This window comes from Strix uralensis, chromosome 21 (assembly GCF_047716275.1).
Source record: "Strix uralensis isolate ZFMK-TIS-50842 chromosome 21, bStrUra1, whole genome shotgun sequence".
Taxonomy (NCBI): Eukaryota; Metazoa; Chordata; class Aves; order Strigiformes; family Strigidae; genus Strix; species Strix uralensis.
The window spans coordinates 9080974-9104664 of NC_133992.1; the positions used below are offsets into that span (position 1 = coordinate 9080974).

The 23691-nt window shown below is 46.9% G+C and overlaps 2 protein-coding genes and 1 non-coding gene across 3 annotated transcripts; 2 read left to right on the forward strand and 1 right to left on the reverse strand.

The window, feature by feature from the left end:
• The first annotated feature begins 502 nt into the window (after positions 1–502).
• WDR5 (WD repeat domain 5) lies at positions 503–15186 on the forward strand. The gene is made up of 14 exons (XM_074891235.1): positions 503–651; positions 2216–2405; positions 3290–3398; positions 4756–4829; positions 5746–5835; positions 6513–6602; positions 7805–7888; positions 9000–9055; positions 9177–9223; positions 10042–10117; positions 11549–11582; positions 12346–12420; positions 13020–13107; positions 14091–15186. Exons 2-14 carry the CDS (start codon positions 2325–2327, stop codon positions 14189–14191), a joined length of 1005 nt encoding a protein of 334 aa, XP_074747336.1. The 5' UTR covers positions 503–651; positions 2216–2324; the 3' UTR covers positions 14192–15186.
• A 1330-nt stretch (positions 15187–16516) lies between these two features.
• On the reverse strand, positions 16517–16644 carry LOC141953221 (U6atac minor spliceosomal RNA). Its single transcript, XR_012631888.1, has one exon. It is a non-coding gene; the product is annotated as a U6atac minor spliceosomal RNA (small nuclear RNA).
• Positions 16645–18666: 2022 nt separating this feature from the next.
• Positions 18667–21396, forward strand: LOC141953110 (ly6/PLAUR domain-containing protein 1-like). The gene is made up of 3 exons (XM_074891421.1): positions 18667–19461; positions 20721–20861; positions 21050–21396. Exons 1-3 carry the CDS (start codon positions 19386–19388, stop codon positions 21244–21246), a joined length of 414 nt encoding a protein of 137 aa, XP_074747522.1. The 5' UTR covers positions 18667–19385; the 3' UTR covers positions 21247–21396.
• Positions 21397–23691: the final 2295 nt, after the last annotated feature.

The window sequence follows — 23691 nt, forward strand, 5'->3', positions numbered from 1 at the left end:
AACGCTTTTTGAACAACTGCAACACATGGGAGCAGAGCCATCCCGGTGTGTTAACTGGCCCTGTACCTGCCCACCAGGGCCGAGTGTGATCTGTGCTACACGGGAATGTCCCTCAGGGCCGGATGGGGCCCTGACCAGACCCGCTCCACACCTCACACCAGGCTGCTGCTGCCTTCGATGCCTGCTCCCCACAGAGCCACCCAGAGCAAGGGCTGCAGCTCAGGGGCCTTACCCGTGGCGGAGGAACAGCACGACAGGGAGCTCCGAGCCTCCCCCCCGCGCCGACCGCTGCCACTCAGCCCGGCAAAATGAAAGAGGGCGGGAGAAGGGCCCAAGCGAAGGCGGCGCCTGCCCCTTTAAGGCACCACCCGCGCGCGCCCGAGCGCTGCTTTTTGGCTGCCGGGCCTTGCCGTAGCGCTCCCGGGAGAGAGCGGCATTGTGCAGCCTTTGGCCCGCACCGCGCAGGCGCCGTCCCACATTCCCCCCGCCTGGCGGCCCCGGAGCTGCTGCTGCCGCCGCCGCGTTCCCCCCCCCCCCCTCCCCCTTTTCCCCTCCCGCGGCCGCGCACCTCCTTCGCCGCGGAGGAGGAGGAGGAGGAGGTGGCGGCACCGCCGCCGCCGCCGGTTCCCCCTTTCCCTCCCCCTTCCCCCGGTAAGTCACCGAGAGGCGCTGGGGCGGGCCGGTTCCCTCCTGTCTCCTCACCGCCGGGCTCCCGCACTGTCGTTGCCCGCGCGCGGCGCCGCCGCCTCCCCTCAGGCAGCGCGCGGAGTCCCCCCCCGCCCTTACCCGCTTTTCCTCGCGGGGGACGCGCGCGCCGAGCCCGGCCTGGCCTCGCGGCTCCCCCCCGCCCTCCTCCGCCTTCCCGCGCGGGGACCCCCCGGGCCGGCGCGCGTGCATGCGGGGCTACCCCCCCCCCCTCCCCCCTCGAAACTTCGGGGTCCCCACAGGGAACTCCACACACACACCCCTCCCCCTCGCCCAAAGCGTGGCGAGGGCGAGCGGGGCCGTGGCGCCGGTGGCCGCGCTGTGGGTGTGTCGGGGCCGCCTGCCCGGCGGCGGAGGCCGTGGCGGTTTGCAGGGACCCGCCGCCAACCCCCCTCGGGGCGTGGGAGCTGGGGGCTGGCGCCCGCGTCTGTGCGGGGGGATGCTGCGGGGCGGGCGGAGCCGAGCGCTGGCAGCAGGACGCCTGCTCGCCGAAGTTCCCAGATTAGTTCCAGATGAAAAGGATCTGATTTGCGTTAGAAAACTTTAATTTCTTATTGTTGCCACCAGTGATTTATCCACGCTGTGGAGAGGGCTTATTAAAGCAGACAGGCAACTGGTAGCGCTTTGCTCTGCGCCCTCCCTTCCCCTCCCAAGGAAGAGATGCTTCGAATGCCAGTAGGCGCTGGAAGAGCAAATGCTCTTGCTCCCAAATCTGCTGCCACCCGCAGAAAGAATGGTAGCGGTGATGGGGCATTGCGAGCGTACTTTGAAGACAAATCCTTAACGGCATGAGCTGGAGGTTATTCAGTTACTAAGCTGAAATGTAGCTGAGCTGCAGTGGAGATTTGTTCCCTCTGCAGCATCAGCCCTGATTACCAAATACTGGCACAGCACTTTGTCAGGTTTTGTTACAGAAAGCGAGTCTGGTGGGACTAACACAAGGGTGGCTTTCAGGTGGGTGAAAGTCTCGGGTGGAGGAGGGTATGATTTGGTGCTCAAACCATTTAGGAGGGAAATTTGAGACTGAAATATTTGCATTCCGAGATGAAAGGAATCTGGTAGGCTCTTAAGCTTGGAAACGCCTGTTATTTTTTGTGTTTGTTATGATCTTGTATTCTGTACCTTAATAAATCTGAAAAAAAAGGCCTTGGACTGTTCCTTCCCCCTTTTGTACAAACTGTTGTATTTACTGTGTACTGAGTACTTCTTAGAAGTGTTTTGGGGAATGATATGAAAACCCTGCCACACCTAAAAGCTATTCTGCTTCATTGCCATTTGGAATGGAGCAGAGTGGAGCAAAACTTTCCAAGAACTGATAAAAGGCCATGGCTTGGGTTCTTGGTCTTGCACATTAGTAGGTGTGAAGGCCTAAAATACTGCTGTGTTGCTAAACATACAGAATATGGGCTTTGTTACTGGATTCTGGCGACCTGTGGTTAGGCTAATCTCATTCTTCTAGCTGCTGAGAATCTTTCTGACAGCTAATGAGAATATTTTGTTTTTCTTCCAGGTTTTCATTTCAGTGCGGTTCTCCTCTCTGTGGCGAGGGCTGCCTTTTGAAGCAGCACATTCATTCTCCCCTTCAAGCACCATAAGTCTCATTTGCCAGCTTCAGAACCATGGCAACAGAAGAAAAGAAGCCAGATGCAGAATCCACCAAAACACAATCTACTCCTTCCTCCTCAACCAATCAGAGCAAGGTGTGTGTGGGGCTCCCAACAATATCTGTGTAAATACACATGGCAACTACCTGCATATTCAACAGGCAAACCAGAATTAGAGAATTGAATTCTCATATAGATTAAGATCTTCTCCGGATCTCTGCTTCTGCTGTTGTCTTGAGCTGTAAATGTGCTGAGGACTTTATGGGAAAAGTGGATGGAGTGCAGCCTCTTCTGTAGCGCTAGGGTTTTTTGGTTTTGTGGAAGCTCTTGCTAACAAAATACTTCTTGTCACTTGGAGCGTTAGAAAGGCAGGTTGGTTGTATCCTTGGAATGCCTAGAGGTGACTGGAGAATTGGTGAATCTATGATCGTAATTGCAAAGTGGGGAAGCAGTCATTCAGATTCTTTGAAGCCTGCAGATGTTCAAAGGAGGTACTATTGTCTAACCGTGAAGCCTTCACAAAGGGTGAAAAGGGGAAAAAAAAAAAAAGGTATTTTAGGGGTGTGGAGGAATTGGCCTGTGATTAAATTAATGATAAGGATGAAAACTGCAAACACTTAAAAGCACTACACAGATCAATACCAAGAATCTTATTTTGATCTACCCAGCACTTTATGGTTGGACTGTTGAATTACTCTCACCTGTTTGTTACTGGCTTGCATGAAATTCATACCAAGGATGAGCTGGTGTTATGCATGCAACAGTAAAGCACTGCTGGCCCCAGACAGCAAGGCTGTTTGGTTTGGTTTGTTATTTTTTGAATGTGGAGAGGGTGGGAAAAAATGTAAACGCTGATTCTTTACTATGGTGAACATCCGTGCAGCCCGTTACTGTGTACTGACCCAGTCTGATAGAGAGCTTGTCACCAAGCTACTAAATTTGGAATTTATTCAACTCACTTGTATATATTTTTCTTGCAGCCTGCACCAGTAAAACCAAACTATGCTCTAAAGTTCACGTTAGCGGGACATACAAAGGCAGTCTCATCAGTAAAGTTTAGTCCTAACGGAGAGTGGCTAGCCAGCTCCTGTAAGTATTGCTTTATTTTTATCTCATCTAAAACATGCAAATGTGGGCCTTGGAGAGCTGCCTGTCTTTAGTGTTACCTTCATCAGAAAGAGGAGTGATGTAGTGTCATGGCTTTTCTTGAAAGGAACAATACCAAAGCTGTCAGTCTTTGAGATAATACGCTTTAAGCTTTTTAAGTTCCGTTACTTTGAACACTGGATCTTCTGTGCGTTGCCAAGTTGGAGAGCCCTCACCTGTTCAGCTTTCTTTACTGAGCAAACGGGCAAAAGCAAACCCGGGGTTCTTTTCCTGTGCAAAGGAAACCCTTGTGCTTTTCTGTATTGCTGAAGACATAGCTTAAGCTTTTAAAATAAACTTTGTCTACAGTATCTGCAGGCAAAAGCTTAGCTCTGGGAAATAAGGAAGGTAGCTTTGTGCTACGAGACTGGACTGTAGCGTGTGCTGTGGAGGACTGGCCATGTGTTTCTGTCAGTGTGAGAGCCTTTGATTACCCCAGTGAAACGTGCAGAAGGTTATTATAAATAGTATTTTACTACTTGCTCTTTACTACCACTGAAGTGGTAGATCAAGTCCTCTTCTTGTCAGCTTCGGTATTTCCTAAAATTTTTTTGGTAGTCAACATTCCTTGACAAATTTCCTTTGAAAATGCGTTTATATGACCCTCAGTGATCCAGTGAGGATCTGTATATATAGATATATATATATTTATATATATATAAAAGGAGAGGGGAATTGAAAAGAACACTACTGAATATGATGGTGAGGGCCACTCAAACATCTTCCAGACGTGGGAATGACTTAGGTCTTTGGCTTAACTGCAGTTAGCCTTAACAAGGCCAGTGGAGTGTACCAAATAAAAAATAATTTTCATGTTCGAGTGTTCTCATGAAAGTCTTCCCCCCTCTCCTCTGCCAGATATCAACCTTCTTCTCTGGTGTGTGTTGCAAGTTAACATGGATAATATGTTTGGGTTTTTGCAGGCATTAATTCAGTCCAGCTGGTGGTGTAATTTTTGTTCTTTTTGGGCAAAAGCGTTTCAGCGCTCCTCATGGAATGGTACTACTTTTACCACTGGCAATCTAAAACAAAAGTAGAAACCCAAGTTGTCATCAGAGAAACTAAAGCGGCTGGAGACTCTGTGCATTCCAGGCAGTTTATGTAATCTAAGCTGCTGCAGCTTGGCGTGTATGAAGCTGTTCTTTACCAGTTACATATTACCTTATACACTTAGGTCTGCTTGGGGAGGGAGAACTACCCAGTGGTTGCAGAGATGTAGTTAACACATTTCTTTCCACCTGGAAGGTTCAGCTGTATCTGTTAGTGCTGTTAATACCTTAACTGGCACATTCTTTTCCAGCTGCTGACAAACTCATTAAAATTTGGGGAGCATATGATGGCAAGTTTGAAAAAACAATATCTGGCCATAAACTGGTAAGTATGAGGAGATCACTAATTTACTTTTAAAGAATTTTGAGTTCTTTTCCTTATCCAGAAATTTCCATTCTTGTTTAGTTTGACTTGTGTAGAAGGTTTGTTCTTCGGTCTTGTTTTGTACCTCTTTGTTTATACAGTCCTGTGCAACAGCCTGGGACTGGAATTGCTGAAGTAACACCAGGTCAGGGTGGAAATATGGATGAAGTGCAGGCTGATAATGAAGTACCTGCATGCACACTGCCTAGCCATTTTCCTGAGTCCATCCATTTCAGGAGCACCATGGGGCAGTGCCTTCTTGGGTGAAAATCCCTGTAAACTGTGTCCAGTTCCATCTTTCCTTTGTATATGAAGCAGAATGGCTTGCCTTTTAAGGAGATTGAATTTTTCTTGTGGGTTTGCCTACATAAACACAACACTTACTCATTCTGAAAAGTTCTAAAGAAAACACAAACTCCCAAGCCCTTCGGTTTTGTTTTCTAAAGTTTCTTACATGCTGAAGTTCTGTAAGCAAAAATGAAGATTCACCAAAAGAAAAACCAGTAGAATCTTGTTCTTCTCCAGCCCTTAGGGACTTAGACTGTAAAGAGCAAGCCATTTGTCCTCAAGAGAAGCCACTTATTCAGATTAGTTTATATAGCATACTGTTTATGAATTCCAAGAAAGGGTGTTGGTAGCCACAGCGCAAGAGCTGTGTGAACAAGCCATTGATGTTTTTGGAGAGTATATGGCTTAGCCTAAAATGAATAAGTGTCAAAGGAGCTCTTAACCCAGTCAGATTAATGAATTTCCAACTCTCAATGCTGAATTTTCTTTCAAGCTTCAGCTGTGAATATAATATGCAGCCTGTGTTTTCCATTTTCCTGTGTCAGTGAACAAACAGAGCTGAGAAGAGAATTGTTTTCCTTTGTTTTAGGGTATCTCTGATGTTGCTTGGTCATCAGATTCCAACCTTCTTGTCTCTGCCTCCGATGACAAAACTCTCAAAATATGGGATGTAAGCTCGGTAAGGGCAGAAACTGTTATTTACCTTCCTTCTCCCCCGCATTGGCATCTTAACTCATGTTCTTCTGAGAGGCAGCCTTGATGTGCTGTGATGGGAGAAGGTAGAGTTTTAAGTGCTGGCTCCTCTTTGGATAATACTCTTTCCTGCTTATAATGAGCTGCTGGTTGAATGGGCTGTGAGGATGAGTGAATTACACTGTCTGTTTTTGGAAAGAGGAGGATGCTTATGGGTACCGTGAGGAGTCTGGTTATCTTCTGAGAGTGCTTAAGCCTTATGGTGGCAGTGCAACCACAGGCTTCATTTCTGAAAGCAGCCTCTCAGATGAAACCTTTTTGTAACTTCTTATCATAGCTTCACTTGGTTTTGCTTCTCTCACCCTTCCTTTTCTGCAATTACAATGAGAACTGGATAATTCAGTTGAATTTTGATTAGGTATGTTAAATTGCTTGGTTCTCCTGGGTTGCCCAAAGGGTTTGCAACTTGGCTGCAGTCATTAAAAATGTGGGGTTTTTTCTTTCCTGTTGTTTTGCTGTAGCTGGTCCTCTGCCCATCTAAATCTGGGCTTAGAGACGGTTTCTGTGTGCGCTGCACAGTGATTAACCTTAACGCAGCTTATCTGAATGCATTTATTGTGCTGAAGGATGCTGTATATTTAACTCTGCTGAATCTTATTTCAGGGTAAGTGCTTAAAGACATTGAAAGGGCACAGTAACTACGTTTTCTGCTGCAACTTCAACCCTCAGTCAAACCTCATCGTTTCTGGATCAGTAAGTGATTTTTTTTTTTTTTTTTTCCTTTGTGCAAAGCAAGTACTGCACACCCCTATCACCCAACACTAAGGGGACAGACAGGTTCTTTTAGGGATCCTTGGTAGAATGACGATGTCACTAAATCATAGTTACAATTAAAGCTTTTTTTTCTTAACAGGATATTATGATTAGTATAGCACAGAATTTATGATTAGAATGGCACAGGATTTCTACGAGCAGAATCAAGGTAGTACAACTTATAGGTAGCGTAATACAGAATTTATCATACAACTTGTAATTTCTAATCATCTAGATTCTAACTTAACTCAAAGTATGACTTCTAATCACCCGGACTCTGCAGATCTTAATACATGGTTTGCTGTATCAGTATAACAATTGTAATCTAGACTCAAAAATCATATAAAATAAAAGAATGAGTCACTCAATCCTTGGAGGAAGCAGACAATAATGGGGGTGTCCCTGGCTACTGAGGGGGTCACAGTCTCACTGTCCATCAGCAGTTCTGGTCCAGGTTCCCCACATAGGGCTTGTAACTGATTTTGTAGACAGGGCTCCATGTGCTGTTACACTTCCCCGTTCTGGGATGGGACGATCACCACTACTGGGGTTGGCTGGGTGCCTGGGACCTTCAAGGCTGTTGAGGAAGGGAGTAATCGGCCTGGTGCCCAGGAATCTTGAGGCCAGTTGGGAGGAGAAGAAATCTGTTCAGTTTGCTTGTTTCACAGGGCCTTCAGGGCCTCATAAAGAGGGAAAGGGAATGAATATGTGACCCGCTCAGTCACAGAGTTGGCTGCTTGCCTTATAAAATGGCATTAGTTACGCTAGCCATGTTACCGAGGGTCGGGAGCAGGGGTTACCAGTCACAACACCTTACCATTTCCATTCTCTGTCTTCCTCCACAAACAACTTGTAGTCAGATGAACTGCGCAGTGCCACTGCTCTCTTTGCTCGGGGACACAGTCAAGCCCTTAACCCATCCTCGACATGCAGGTTTCCTGCGTGGAGAAGAAGAGTTCAGGGAGCTATGTTCCCAGTCTGTTATTTTTGCCCTGTGTGGTGCTTGTGTCCTAGGCTTTCTGATGCAGCTGCAGTGCAGCTGGAGGAAGGCACGTGCATCTAGTCAAGCTATAACACCTCGAGTAGGCATGCCTCGAGTAGGTGCATCATTAAACCACCTTGTGCATTTCTTCAATCTTCAGTTTGACGAAAGCGTGAGGATATGGGATGTGAAAACAGGGAAGTGCCTCAAGACATTGCCTGCTCATTCTGACCCAGTTTCAGCTGTAAGTCCCTTCCAATAAATGAACACACTAACATGCTTATTTTCTTTAGCAGAGCTCCTCTCCTGCCTCTTTGTAGAGAAGTGGGTTTGTGCTCTAACTCTTATTATCAAGCCCTTACACACTGTAGTGGATGGGCTGTGGTGGATTTGCCAATGAGAATGAAATGAACAGTGTTTTCTTTAAGATCAGTGTGGATTTTACTCCTGGGCGTTACTGTGGGGAGCAGTGGATAGTGGTGTGCCAGTTGTGCCTGAGTCTAGCAGTCTGATGCTGGGGCATAGATTTGTGTTCATTTGAGGCTCAGAGAACAACCTGTACGTCTGTTGCTTTTGTGTTGTTCCAAGCTATTACTAAAGTCCAGGGCAGGGTAGTTCCATAGTATGCTCTGTTTCAAATATCATTTAATAGGTGAAAGGATCTTGGAATAAAGCGATATCCATTCAAATGAAGGGAAAACAGAAGGTGTTCAACTGTTGTTTTTTTTTCTTTTTTTTTTTTTCAAATGTTTTTGAAATGAAGAAAACTGAAAAAATTTGAGCCTCAGATGTGCCACACCATGGCTGGTTGTAACATGATTGTTCTGCCTTGTGTAGAAGATGTTTCACACTTGCAAATGTACGTTAGCAGTAATTATTCTTTAAAATAACAGTATTTTAAGTTGTAGTTCAAGGCAATAGATTGACCTTAAAACATATATGTGGCTACATACAAAGTTAAATTCCACGCCTTTAAAATAAGGTACTATCCCCAGGTTCAATACTACTATTATTTGAGCAGCTAATGCTGTCTGAACAGAGTATCTGTGTGTTCATCTCTTCTTAGCTTCTGAAGAAACATGTATTCGAGTCCCTGATGCTTGAATAAACAGCTGTAGTTAACATCCATCCCTCGTTATAATTACGCCAGACAAACCAGGGGGGAAAGAATCTTGATTTTGCTGGTGTTACCTGTCTAAACTTACGCCTGTTGTTTGTGTGTTGTGTGGACTTTCTGCTTCTATCCACGTGAATTTCAGTGTCAATGATGGAAGATAAGTACTTTCAGTAGAGCTTAAAAATTTGATCTTTATGAACATCAGTAATGTTATTTTTCCCCTTCTGTAATACTGCAGGTGCATTTTAATCGTGATGGGTCCCTGATAGTGTCAAGTAGCTATGATGGACTCTGGTAAGTGGCTATTTCTTGTCTGCAGCACTGTTCAAACCTTTTGCATTTATAAAAAGGCTTGTATTTGTAACGTTAAAATTGAAACAAAACAATAGTAATGATTCTCGTGTATTTTTAATAGTCGAATCTGGGATACAGCATCAGGCCAGTGCTTGAAAACACTGATTGGTAAGTAGGAATATTTCTTGCTTGTGCTCCATTTTTCGCTGTTAAGTTGTGACGCAGATATTCTGCATCACTGCAGTGAACAGTGGCTTCCTTAAGCTCTATTTTACTGTCTTCCTACCATTCTGTTAGTACGCTGTCCTCCTGTCTACTGCAATAAGAGGAACTGTCCTCTCACATGAATGGAAACTTGTTTTAAGCTTTGAATGTTGTACAGTATAGATGGACAAATGAGAGTTTTCCAAAGTTTTCTACCACTCAGCTGTGTAGTGCTTGCTGTGCAGCAGTTCAAAACTGCAACCACAAAGTTGGTCTGCTGTTGGATGTTATGGAAACAGGTCATCTGTGACTACACAGGCTGCCTTTTTATCACAAAATGCATGAAGGCTTCTTATGAACATAGCTAATAAAAGCAAACTACCTGTATATATTCACTAGTCCTTCATATTCTTATAAAGCATTATATAGACAAGTTATGGCACTGCACATCAGTGGCATGAATTCTAATATAATGGTTTTTAAAACGTAGAGATACGGTCTTGCTCTGGTAAGTGCTGATGCAAGGAAGGAAAGTTTAGTTACAAAGGGTTATTTAAAATGTTTGTGAGTAAAATCCTTTTCTTAAATTAGTGAAAACAATCACCTTTCCTACAACTTTCCCTTTCCTGAAGTACCAAGGGAGAACAAAACTGAAAGCTTCTTTCAGTGAAGCAATTATTGTCAAAACTATTGACAAATTGACAAATTATTGTCAAAAGAAATCTTCTGTCAATGAGACAATACAACTGCACTGTTTAATACTGCTTTTATTTTCGCTGTAGATGACGATAACCCTCCTGTGTCTTTTGTGAAATTCTCACCAAATGGCAAATACATACTAGCTGCAACTTTGGACAAGTAAGTATTTAAAAAAAGAAAAAAAAAAAACAGAAAAAAAAAAAAAACCCCAAAACCAAACCCAAATCCCACAGGCTTTGAAGCATTTGAGTATCAGATAGAACTTTATTTTGCTGCTCTTTAGCTGGATTTAGTTGTGATACTACACAAATTCAGATATACTGTCAAGCTTGAAAAGCCTGCAAGGTGGTGTGCTTGCTAATGGCACAGGCGGGACTTGGCACTGCTTAGTGACTGCAGCACCCATTCATTCCTTCTTGTACCTTTCAAAACCTCAGCACTTCCTTGCATGAATCATATGATTCTTTTGTAACATCCAGAGTCAGAAAATCTGGCCTATAAAAGACTGCAATATATAAATAACTTTGTGTGTAAGGCATAAAAGCAGTGCATGTGGGCTGATTGTGTTGAGAATGATTCACCTGGAGAATTTCCATGCAGCTATTAGGAAGGGATTAGCTGGTCTGTCGTCTCCATTCAGACGGTAATGATGCTGTTGCTTTCCTGAGACCTTCCTTTCCTAGGCTGTGAGGTTGGTGCCCTCCCTGTCTGAGCATCTTTGTACAAAAGATACCACAGACTGTTGCCTGCCTTTTTCAACTAGTAATAAAAAGCAGAGAAAACCCAGGTTAGGCTCCCCGGGGAGGACAAAGGGGACTATCTCACAAGCTGTGACAGTAGCCTGAGTATCAGTACAGATAGTCTGTGTCTGGATGTACACGGGGCTGGCTTGGTCTGTCAGGCTTAGTTGCAAGAGTCTAGTGCTTGCCTGAAACAAGTGACTTGCTTCACGTCCAGACTGTATTCAGTAGCGTGCTTAGTCACTTGCTCAGCACTGGCTTAGGCTTGAACAGGTTGAGGATGCCTCAGCCCAGTGTTTGCTCCCCTGAAACACCCTGGTGCAGGACTGCAAGTGGAAGAATTAGGGCGGCATGGGCGTGTTTTGGTCTGTATCTACTTTCAGCAGGATTTGATTTTAAACCAGCTGGGGGAAAGGGCGTAGTTTGTAGGGCCATCCCTGATTCTAGTGGGTTTCTCACCCTGAGAAAGATGATGTCTAATGAAATCTGTATGAGTCTTTTGGATGCATTGGGAGTTGGGGCATGTCTGCCAAACCACCTTATCCTCTGTCACTGTAACCTGTCTGTTATCCTGCCTATCGTTTCCTTAGTTGTCTGGTCATTATTTATAAAGAAACTTGCAGGTATGGGGAAATACTTAAATACACCCTTTTTTATGGTGGAGAATATGAATGGCATGGCAGTAAAATTGATACTTTGGGGTTAACTAATGCTGTGTTCCGAAGCCAGGCTACAGTGAACCATGTAGACTTAAAGAACTCCGGTATGGAGAAACTTTTTCTGCTGTTAGGAAATTGTCGGATGAAAAACCCCCAACAACTAAAATCTTTGTTTTTCTCTTGTTTTCTAGCACTCTTAAACTTTGGGACTACAGCAAAGGAAAGGTAAAAACAATCCTCTCTCGCTGTGTAGACTTAACTAAGCTTATAGGAAAATCTGGATTTCATATGTGCTTTTTAAACGTGCTTAACATTTTATAAATACTTTAGAAAAAGGTGTTTGTCCTCTCTAATAAAGGGCTACTAACTTTTAGCAGGGCCTGTTGCAATAGGACAAGGGGTAATGGTTTTAAACTAAAGGAGGGTAGATATAGTAGGTATTAGGATGACATTTTTTACAGTGGGGGTGCTGAAACACTGGAACAAGCTGCCCAGAGAGGTGGTAGATGCTTCATCCCTGGAAACATTCAAGGTCAGGTTGGAGGGGGCTCTGAGCAACCTGATGTCATTGAAGACGTCCCTGCTTATTGTGGGGGGGTGGACTAGATGTACTGTACAGCTCCCTTCCAACCCAAACTATTCTACATGACTAAAGATGCCTTTGGGGATTAAAAAAAAAAAAAGATTTGGCTCCTGCATAGCCCTGAGACATTAATTAAAGCTATATTTCTGCATTTTTCTCTTTATGAGCAGTAAATGACTGTTGCTCTCTTTCTCTGTGGCAATGTGACAAATTTAGGGTTTTTTTTCCCCTCCCTCCTCCAAAATTGTTTAGTGTTCTAGAGATGCCCTCTGCATCCTCTAGATAAGCTGGCAGGGTGGGAAACACAGGCAGATATTTTATTTAGTCTCTTCTGCCAAGAGTTTGTCCTTGACTGAGAAAACTACCTCCCAGCTGTACTAATGTCTTGTGGCTCCTCACTTTCAGTGCCTGAAGACATACACAGGACACAAAAATGAGAAGTACTGCATATTTGCAAATTTCTCCGTTACTGGTGGAAAGGTTAGTGTTTATTTAAGATGTTTTTTACACATGTGTGGGTTTTACTGCTTTTCTCTGTAGAAGAAACAGTGGTTTGAGGATGGAAACCTCTTTGGCGGGTGCTGGTTCACAGGTGCTGTAGTGCAGTGGGATAAGAGAGTGTCCTAGGAATGTCCCTCTGAGCACCTCTGGTTTGTGTGTCTCTGGGCCCGCTGTCCCGTCGCAAGCTCCTGCCTCTGTGTCAGTAGGGAGGGACTTACCTACAGCAGGAGAGTGGCTGCTTGCCTATCAGTTCGCTGTAGCCACCGGCAATTGGCCATCAGATGGTAGGTCGGTGTGACAGAACGCATCAACAGAGATTAAGTCTCAACACAGAACCACCTGAGCACTTTTTGCTCTGTTAGTTTTCCTCCTCTGGCATACGCTGGATGGAACAAAGCTTTGCACTGCCTGTATGCACTGAATAGAGGCTGAGAGAGAGTGAGCCGCATCAAGCAGCCCTGTAGTGTTGGAAGTTCCCTTTCATACGATGACAATGAAATGTTTGCTGAATAGTAGCAGTTAGATATAGATGTGGAGAAAGATTGACTCTTTTTTCTTTTTTTTCTCTGCCCCTCCAGTGGATCGTGTCTGGTTCAGAAGACAACCTGGTTTATATTTGGAACCTTCAGACAAAAGAGATTGTACAGAAATTACAAGGACACACAGGTGTGGAAGAGGACTTTGTTTTTATTGATGCAATATCCCTCACATCATCTTGTAATGAGGGCTTCGCTTGAGTATTTTCTCTCTGATGTTTAGTTTTGACTGTCAGACCTATAAATTCTTGACTGGCTGAAGCTTAATTGAACCCTAGGAGTTCGCTCCTTTTTATGAAGGGTTTTTTATGGGCATTGCAAGTGTTTATTCTTTCACGGTGAGAACTTTGACATCAGCTTACAAAAGAGATTTCCTTGAGTTCAGAACTGGTCGAGATACTTAAGTGACTCATAACATTAGTGACTTTGAGTTGCCTATTAACACCTTCCAAAGCTGCAGCTCTTGAAGGGATAGGGACTGATGTAGTCCTGCTGTTTGTAAAAGGCTGTACGGATGCCTGTTCTTGAAGGCAGAGTTGAGCATGTGTTGAGATGTCACCTGATGGATACTTCAGCCTGAGTCTTGTAAGAGCAGGACTAGAAGGAACTGTGCTGTGAATCTAGGCACACTTATTCCTTTGCAGGACCATTGACTTGGACTGTAAGTGGCAGCAGGTTTTCATCTTCAGGCTAGGGCAAGGTTCTGAAGATGAAGTGCTATCTAAGCATTGAATAGGATGTTGGAAATACCTTACATGGAAAGAAAAAACTGAACTGGGTTTTAATTATCTGTCTGACATAATATGCCACAGGTTTTGCCTGTGAAGTAAGCAAGAACTGGAATCTAGAGAGTTCTCACGTTTTGAAACCTGTCAAGCACTTTCCATCTACTACTCTCAATTTTTTTTTGCTAGTATTTCCTCTCACAGAGAAGCAGTAGTTGGAAAATATTTATGAATAATGCGTTTGTAATTCTGCTACAAAGAAATAGTACCTTGGCTATGCTGTTCTAAAATGCAGTAGCAATACACATTCATTTTCAGAAATGCCTGCTATGAACCAGATTTCATTGCTGTAAATAATGATATTTGTATATCTTTTCTTTTTGCTTAGATGTTGTAATCTCAACAGCTTGTCACCCAACAGAAAACATCATTGCATCAGCGGCACTAGAAAATGACAAAACAATTAAACTGTGGAAGAGTGACTGTTAAACGTTCCAGTATCACTTTAGAGACTGTCAGGAAAAAATGTTTTTAAAAAAATATTAAAAAACCACATGAGAATAATAAATCCAGTTTGGCAGGAAACCTGAAGAATATTTGATAAAGTGGTTTCTGTTAGTCTTGGCCCAAAGAAAACGTCTTAGCTCTTTGCTAGAACCGGGCAACGTGGTGGAAAAAAAAAAAAAGATGCAGTGTCTCCTTTTCTTGCCTAATCTTTTGGCAGACAAATGGATCATTCTGACATCGTGTTAGAAGTGTCAGCCTTGTATTGGACACCCCAAAGATACTGTACTTTATGGTGGCATTACTTTTGGGCACTGTTGCTGCTTAAGGAAGAGCTGCCAGTCTACTTTGTAACAGTAAGTGAAGTCACAAGCCTAGAGATGTGTGGAATTTTTTTTAAATGTCGAATTTTTTATTTTTTTTTTTTTTCCAGAATGTAGCTTCTAGTCTCTTGGGAAGTTTCTGTATTGTTTTAAATAGGAGTACTGCATCTTTAAGGGTGCTTCATTTTAAACACTCAGCTCAAACTTTGTGACCAAATAAAACCATGCAGTTCCAGATTTCCCTTTTCCTGCCCCTGACTTGACTCCTGTGGTGAAATCTCCTCTTACCTTCTGTATAGTTGCTTACCTCTTGTTACGTGTGTTTAATAGATGCTGTTCTAGAGCAAAGTTACAGTTCTTCTGTTAACCATTAAAATGAATCCTGCTTGTAGTTGTTCTCGGCATATTTTAATTTTTTTCTCTTCTGGTTATAAAGCAAGCTCACAGAACACTGTAAAGTTATTTCAATGTAAAGAGAAAAAAACCCCAGACTTTTGTATCTTGAAAATCCATCGTATGAAGCTGTATTGATAATGGCATGACTCTGTATCTATTTCAGCATTGGTATTTCTTTCCCTTTTTGTCATACCCATGTGGTATTTACACATCAAAAAAAAATACCATATGCCATAATAAAAAGGTGGGATTTTATGTGTATGCTTGTGGTTAAGAGTGTACTAATGTGAAGTATCTGTGTCCAAAGACGCCTCCCTTAAAAACACCTTTAGAAACCAGTATTTCTGTAGCAGCTCCCTTGAGTGAGGAGGGGAGGAGGAGCAGTGTGGTGCTTTATATCTGTTGTGGAGAAAGAAAAGAGGGGCATAACTCAAGCCAAAATTTGTTTAAAGAAAGTGAGAGCACTGAACTTGTCCTCAGCAGGGACAGCATCGGTACAAACCCTGCCCGAGACCTTCAGCTAAGGGACAGGCCCAGGAGTTTGCTTGTACTGGTTAAGAGTTGTGTGGAGGCACAAATTTATTGTACCCAAAGGGTTCTGCTGTAAGGTTTTGTTCCTGATGAAGCAAAAATCCTTTTTTTTTTTTTTTTGGTATCAACCTTCTGTGCTTCATAATAACTGAAAATCAGTTACAGTACAAACCTCTCCTCTAGTGGCTGCTTGGAGACTGCCTTGCTTTACCCTTAGTGAAGCCGACAGCTGCAAGACATGAGGTATAACTTTTCTTTTTAAAATATAGAGTTCATGTTGAGCTGGTACTAGAATGGCTATTAATAATATCACTGTCTTTTGAGATTTTTTTCATTACCCCCAGGAAAGGACACTCTGTCTCTGGACTTAGTGAGCGTCACTGCTGAAATAATCAATTTCTTAACTTCATGATTTTTTTTTTTCTCAGTCTTTCTCACAGGCCAATGAAACATTTCAATTGCAAGATGTGGCCGTGCTGCTTCACCAGTGTGGAGAAGCTGGTATATTACCCCAGAAAAGCATTTTTACATAGATTCAAAATGTTTTGTGGCATAGTACTTCCCATGTAACCGTGTGTGTGTGAGTGGCTTTGCTTGCCCAGCTGTGCTATGGCTTTTCCTGCCCTCTGAGCCCGAGAGCTGTGGAGAAGGGAGATGGTTCCCAGCTATCCAGAGGAAATCTCTTGAACAGGGATATTTTCTCCCAGACTGAAGAGCCCTGATGTGAAGGGCTGTCCTTTGTAAACACTGTAAGTCCCTCGTATCCAACCTGGGAATCAGCATGAGCTCTACTTAGCTGTAATTATATCCAGCCTGGCGTGTCAGAGGTGGTTTGACGGCCAGGATTAGCTGATCTCCTAGAGCGCAGTACTGAAAACACGGCTTGTGCGAGGGCCAGAGACGCAGCTTTGCTGGCGCTGGGTGCAGGCTGGTGGGGGCTGGAGCCTGTTGTAACCTGCTGAGGGGCAGTGAGCTGTCCCCGGGGACTGGGCACTCTTGGGCTGAGGGAAAAGGAGAATTTGGGTAAAGAAAGAAAATGGAGGAAGATGGTTCTTTACCCGAAAAAACATGGTTAGATGCCACGAAGTAGGTGGCAGTGCCTTAACCGTATGCGTGTTGTACAGGCCACTGGGGCCTCTTCCATCCTTATCAAGGGGAGTGCTAACCTTCTCTCCTTTCATACAACACGCTGGTGCGCGGGGCACTCGCTGCTACTTAAACCTCCATCAAACCGCTTCCTTTAGGACCGAGTGAGAGACATTCGTCTTTTCTTCCTTCTCCATTTGACACCTCTTTCTGATACCCACAGGTCAGAGTACCCTAGTTCCACGTACGAGTACATAAGAATCCCGAAAACCCCGTTAAAGTAGCAGAGACGGGTGCTTTTTGCAGAGCACTTAATATATTCATCGCCTTCAGCCAATCAGAGCGCAGACCGTGATCCTCTGCGACTGCTCACCGCCCTGACGGACGGGCGCGCACCCAATCAGCGCGCGCGATTACCGCGGGGCGGGCGGGCGGGGCACTTCTGCTTTCGCCTCGCTAATGGCGGAACTGAGGTGCTGGGTTCGAGTCCCGGCTCGGGCGGATGCGGAGCGGAGCCCGGAGGTGTCAGGGGGGTGTGTGGGAGGGGTAGGGGGGTTCCCCGAGCTCTGCCTCCCGTAGGGCTGAGCTCTAAAGTAGGATTTGTGGGCGAACCCGTCTAATCTGCGCAGGGTTTAGCCGTCTTGCTGGGTATCCCGAAGGTTTAAGTGGGAACACGAGTGTACCGGGGGATTTGCTAATCCAATTTTTCGCAGTCAGGGGAGGACGGCCGCTTCCTAACGTGTTCCCGGTGCCCCTGGGCTGAAAAATCTCTCTGAATTGCATCAGGGCTTATGACAAGTTAAAAGAAACGTACACTGTCTCCAGATGTGGAAGCGGTCGCAGAGGTGGGGTTTTTTTCCCTCCTCTTCTAAAGGTCTTTGCCTTCTGCATCCCAAGGGTTTTATTTGGTTTTATTAAAACCAAAGCAAATGTCTGGTTAAATCAGCACCAGCAGCACCTCAGGCTGCCTGCGGGAGCTGGTTCGGGGCCGGGGTGACGTTCCCCCCGGCGTTACCCACCTCGACATCCTACTGCTGGTCCCACTGACGCCAGGTGTAGAGCACCGTGCTGTCCCTCGGCCCCACCGGCTCTTCCCGGGGTTTCCCGCCCGATTCCACGCGGGAAGGACCAGCCGGTGCCTGGCGGAGGAGCCACTTGGCCGGATGAGGCCGCGGAGCCAGATGTTGCGCCCAGAGGTGCGCGTGGCCCCTGGACCCACCAGCTGCGCGGAGCTGCTCATCACCACGGCAGAGCCCTGGCTGCCCCTTCCAGACACCAATGAGTTTATTAAAGGATTAAAAGTTAGTTTCCCCTCCTTAGTGAATGCTCTGATTTATGCATGTGTTTATATCAACCCCATTTCCTCTGTTTCCTCCCTTCTCCCCAAGGCTTTCAGGCTTTGCTGAGCTAGACATTTGTTATAATCACATTGTTTTGAGGCAAGTGAGACACCGAGGGTGGTTTAAATGATTTGAATAAATAAGCTGTGTTACTTAGGCACTTCTCCCAGGTGCTAATTGCCCCTCCTGAGCTGTAGATGCCCGTACTTGGACAAGTTTGTGCTGTCTCTCAGTGAAATATTAACAAGCGTGCTTGCTCGTGAAGGTGCTGTGTGGAGACCAGGTCCAAGCCCCTGCCTGGCTGGGAGCTGTGTCTGGCAGAGGAGGTGCCCGCAGTCTGTCCAGTGGGCTGGGGTGCCCAGGGCAGGGGATTTCAGGTGCTGCTAGCAGGCCGTTGCTGGATGGGCTACATAAGCAGCTTATTTTGTAATTTTAAGTTTTCAATCCCATGCATTCCGTCGTGCTCTCTTATTAGTAAGCCTTAGCTCTCTAAGTCCCATTAACTCTACTGAGAGCTGGGGGTTGGCTTGTGGGGACAGCAGTGACGGAGCCAACAAGGGCCTGAGGGCCTGATCCTGCAGCTGGTGATGTCCGTGATGCCCTGTGGGGCTGGTCCTGGCCCCGCAGGATCAGAGCCATCATGGCTCAGTGCTTTCCTCTGCTGCGCCCCTGGCCCCCTTCCCAAGCCCCCCCAGCTGAGCTCCCTCCAGAGCTGATGCAAACCCCGGGGCTGACCCCGTTTGGCCTCTTGCTGCTTTATTAAGGCAACTATTTTCTTGTATGTAACTGCATATGTTACATTCAAACCCACTTCTGTCTCTGTCAGGTTTTCCCTTTAACCCCGTGGCCATCCCCAGGGCCGTACTTTGTCAGAGAATCTGGAGCCTTGGGTTTAAAATTAGTTGACTGCTTCTCTTTAATAAAATTATCCCTGCCCTCTTTAAATAGCACAATATGTCACAGAAAGCCGGTGGGTCCATTTGTGAAGATGAGGTAGCTCAGAGAGGAAAAAGAGAAGGGAAAAAAAAAAAAGTAAAAACGCATCTCCCCAAACCCCTTCTGTGTAATCCAACTGAATTAGAGGATTTTGAAGTGGATTTAAAACTAAATCTTGATTAGGGAGAATTTCTCTCCAAGAGCTGCTGCATGGTAGTATTAATGGGAAGTGATTGTGGACAGAGGAAATAGGACAGAAATAACCGAGGGTAGCGCACACGCACTCACGTCTGTGCATGAACTGAAAGAATCGGAGAATTTCTCGAGAGGAAAAGGAAGAAATTAAGCATCGACATAACAAGACTGGGTGCCACCAGGCTGGCTGGAGAAGCGGGGAGTGGCCAGACCTCTGTTGCAACCTTTATTCTGGTGGAGGGTTTTACAGGTGAAAAGCAAGCGGCGTGCACGGCTGGGGGGAAGAGCCAGGAGGAGCGGCGGTGGCTGCCCACTGCCCCAGACACCGGTGTTCGTCCTCCGAGCTCCGGGTGAGCTCCGGGAGCCGACCCCATGCTCTCAGGACACATGCCTGGAGCTGCCCATGGGATCCTCTCTCTGATAACCGTGGTGTTCGTCCTCCCAGGGGGTAAGTCTGCGGAGTGCCCGGGGTGTGGAGTGTGCCCGTGCTTTGGAGTTATGGTTGTTCGCATCCTTCCTGGGTTGTTAAGGTGTGATTTATCCTTGGGATGAATTTGGGGGCATTCCCCAAGTGATGTAGCTGTGTGTTGCCGTGTGTTGGTGGTTTTTAGGAAGAGCTAATGTCATCACGTTTTGTACAAAACAAAGGCGTGTGTGTGGGCCAGGAGCCAGGATGCCCTGGGCTCCCCTTCCCCGGTGTCACTGGGGCAGGGACTCCCCTGGCTGTGCCTGGCTATGCAAGGGTGCTCACCCACCTCCTGAAAACCCCGTGGGAGCAGAATCACACAATCATCTAGGTTGGAAAAAGACCTTGAAGATCATCTAGTAAGACGAGGCCAGGCTTGGGAAGGGCTTGGGGTCAGCATTCAGGGACAGGGAAAGGTAACGGCACCACTAAGTGCAACCTGATTTTTGTTGCTGTGATTAACCAACACAGAGATCAGGTACTGTGTTTGCCTTAACCTCTATGGATGATGTAAAGGAATATCCTTTGAAGGCTTTTTTTTTTTTTTTTTAAAGAAACTTGAGAAATGACTTAATTCCCATTCCAGTCTCAGGCAAACAATTCTCAGACAGAGCCGCTCAGCCTGCAGGGAAGGACTGAGCTGCCACCAGTACAAGTGTGTGAAGCTCTGGGGACACTCAGCAGTGCCGCTGTCCCGGGGTCACAAGCATGTTGCCTCGCAGTTGCTCTGAACAAGGATTGCCATTCTGTTTCTGAGTTCTTTTCCCTCCCTGATAAACCCTGCGATAAAAGCAGGGCAGCTTTCAGGGAGAAAACCAAACCATGCCGATGAAACCATCCCTCCAACACAGGCACAGCTGAAACTGGGGGAATTTGGTGAAACAGGCAAAAGCTGTTTCGGAGAGGGACCCAGCCCTGGCTCGGTGCTGTCTGTGGTTGGGAGGTTTCACCTACTCTTCACAAACCCTGTTTCAAAGCTCTCTTGTTCCCACTATTCGAGCCCAGCGCAAATCTCCGGTTAATCTCTGATTTTGCACTGACCTCTAGTGGGAAACGCTTTTATATTTTTTGGGCCCACTGGGTAAACAAGCGGCAAACAGCTTCGGGCTCTGGCTCAGTGCTTAATGCGACTTGGCGAGGCAGAGAGCGCTGCAAAGCCGTCGTTAGAGAGCAGCTAGGAAGGAGTTGAAGTATTTTTCCCCTGGAAAAATCCAATTTTGTTTCATATGGTTCTTGTTTAGTGTCCGGACTCCAATGTTATGGCTGTAACATCATCGTTGGCACCAAAAATGTGGACACGGGGTGCTCTAACCCAGAGGTGATCACCTGCTCCCACTCCCACCAGGGCTTCAAACACCGGTTCTGCATTAAGACCGAGAGCGGTGAGTCTTCCCAGGACGGGGGGCTGGGGTCGCCTGATCGAGCCGGTGATGCTCGCACCCCAAAGCAAACTTCGCAGCCTTCAAACAGGGCCTGGCCCTGGTGTCAGGCTGGCAGAGCATCACCCTCCACCCTGGCTGTCCCCGCTGTCCCTCTGTCCCTGACGTCCCACGCTCTGCTTGCCTTGCAGTGGTCCTGGGCATCCTGCTGACGAGCGGCTGTGCCACCTCCCGTCACTGCCAGCAGCAGGAGCTGCCGGGGGTCCGCATCCACTGCTGCGACACAGACCTCTGCAATGGCTCCCCCAGAGCCCCCCGGCCGCCCCTCGGCCTTGCTGGCGCCTGCCTCTTGCTGCCCTGCGTCCTTGCTGCCCTGCTCCTCTCCTGACCCCCCCCAGGGCTGGGGACGGGGGGTGTGGGACCCTTGTGGAGGGGGCTGGGAGCAGGGATACCCCCATCCCTGCTCTTACAGGTGGGCAGGACGCCCTCCTCTCCCCTCTGCTCAATAAAAGGTGCTGGATGCTTTGCCCTGGAAAGGTTTTGGTGATGCCCCGGCAGCAGTGCTGCATCCCGGCGAGGGTGGGGGACATTTCTCCAGGCTTGGGGGGGCTGGAGGCACCCGAGCCAGCCTGGAGCAGGGGGAGCGCAGGGCCTGGGGTACCCACGGCCACCCGTGGGGCTGCCCACGTCCCTGCGGGGCGTTGGGAGGGCGGCCGAGCCCGGCTCTTCCCACGAGAGGGCATCCTCGACCCACCCAGGTGGGCTTTGGGGTGCAGGGATGGAGAACCCACACAGGGCAGCATCTCCAGCGGGGTCCCGTGGGATGGGTGGGCGATGGGGTGGGGAACAGGGTGCCCGCGTGAAAGGAATGTTTTTTTCAAGACGTTATCCCAACTGAAGAGGCCAAACGGGAGCTTTAGCAGAAAAACCTCATCCCATGTGGATCAGAGCCTAAGTGGCTTGTTCAAGGTCATCGCGGGGGTGTGTGGTGGAGCTGGGAATTAAATGTGTATGTCTCAAGAGTCAGCCTTGTGCTTTTATCACCAGGGAAACAGCATAAACCTCACTGGTGAGAAATGAATGAAATATTTTTATTCTATTTTTTTTTTTCCTTAGATAAGAAAAATAATGCAAAAGACCTTTTCCATGCAAAACATCAGCTTTTGATGACATTTATCAGATGTGTGTCAGAAAACAAGTCAAAACTCTACTAAAAATATTATCTGAGGCACCTTTCCAGCAGAAGCACCTTGGGGCTGATACAAAGCATGTTCAGATTCTGAAGATTCAAAATAAAAGGAAATCAGAAAACAAGTGCTGTACAAATGACAAGAACAGCAACACTAACCAATTCCCCCTCTTTCCCCTTAAAATGTTGCTTATGATTTTCAGGGGAGCGAGCAACATTTCCTTGGCAGCTGGAGTTATTCTTGCTACCAGTTATTTATCTGCCTGGATAAGTGTTGGGCTGAGCTTTTGCAACAAAACCTCCACAGCAACAGCCCGCTCCGATATAAATACCCATTTATCGGCCGAGGCTGGGGACGGGGCTCCCAGCAAAGGGGACAGGGCTGGTGGCCGGCGGTTCTGGTGTGACATGGGCCACCTTGCCATTCAGCAGGAACCCTGGGGAGAAGTGAGGGGTGAGGAGCTGCTGTGGTCCTCTCCATCACGGTCCCCTCCACTGCGGTCCCCTGGCCGCCTGCGCGCCTCCGGCTGGTGATGCTGCTGGCCCGGCTCTGCCCCCCTTGCCCGGCTGGAGTCATCCATCTTGCCTGTGTAAGAGGCCTGTTGCAATTAAGTAGGCTGAAGTGCTCCTGAACTCTTTAACCTTTGCCCTGGGATTGCTCCTTTTGCCCTGGGGCTGTGGATCAGCTCCATTGCACTCTCCAAACAGCGCTTGCTACTTAGCTGACATTTCTTTCTCCTGCTGGATCCTATTAGCACCCTGAGGTTGAAAATGCTACTTTGGAGTGTTGTAAGGAATGTGATTTATACTGGAAAGTAGCAGCAATCTATCTTTCCCTATACACACACTACACATGAGGCTGGAGAGCTAAATCCACATCGCCTGAACAAACAGCAACTGGGATAATTGTTGAGGAGGCTTCAGACACCTAGCAGGGAGAGGAGGCTCTGTGGGACGGCACAGGCGGGGCAGGCACTGGGGCCAAGGGATGCCGGGCTCAGGGCAGGCAGCCAACAGCGGGGCTGCCTAGGAAACCTGCTCCCCATTGGGATCCCAGCCCCACACCAGTGCAAACTGGTGCTGGACGCTTCTGGTTTGCTGTTTGCAAGGGCTCTGGCCATGGGGCCCATCGTGTGCTTCTTCACACTTCTCATTGCCTGTTGGTCTCGTGTCAAGGGAAGACCAGAGCTGAGCAGAATATTCACTGGTTTGCCTGCGTGTGAGTACGTATCATAGATAACGCAGTATGCACGGGAGGCAGATGAAAATAAGAATTGAATGGTGCCTGAAGGAGGGCTGATTAGCCTTTATCAGATATGACACACTAACCACTGAGGCTCCTTGCTGGAATACTGGGTTAAAATCTCCGCAGTGTCAAATTTTGTTCTCCTAAGCAAAGAGACACTTTCCATAGTGTTTGTGTGAATCTTCTGGATAAGCCCTGGAGACTGAAACCGTCTCAGCTTCATGTGGGCATTAAAAGTCCCACCCACATGTTTAAAAAAAGCCCCAAACCCAGAAACGCAAAAGCTGACATTTACTCTGAAATGTCTTCTTCCTGCATCGCTGCATGGCATCCCGTGTGAGCGGCGCTGCCTCCCTCCTCGCCGGAGCTGGCTGCATTTTAGCAGGGCTGTGGGCATC

Excerpts from the sequence above, each read along its gene's own strand:
- WDR5 (XM_074891235.1), top strand. The coding sequence starts at position 2,325 with ATGGCAACAGAAGAAAAGAAGCCAGATGCAGAATCCACCAAAACACAA. Across the intron at positions 6,603-7,804 it reads ACCTCATCGTTTCTGGATCA|TTTGACGAAAGCGTGAGGAT; the intron begins GTAAGTGATTTT and ends TTCAATCTTCAG. Across the intron at positions 7,889-8,999 it reads ATTCTGACCCAGTTTCAGCT|GTGCATTTTAATCGTGATGG; the intron begins GTAAGTCCCTTC and ends GTAATACTGCAG.
- LOC141953110 (XM_074891421.1), top strand. The coding sequence starts at position 19,386 with ATGCTCTCAGGACACATGCCTGGAGCTGCCCATGGGATCCTCTCTCTG. Across the intron at positions 19,462-20,720 it reads GGTGTTCGTCCTCCCAGGGG|TGTCCGGACTCCAATGTTAT; the intron begins GTAAGTCTGCGG and ends GTTCTTGTTTAG. Across the intron at positions 20,862-21,049 it reads CTGCATTAAGACCGAGAGCG|TGGTCCTGGGCATCCTGCTG; the intron begins GTGAGTCTTCCC and ends CTTGCCTTGCAG.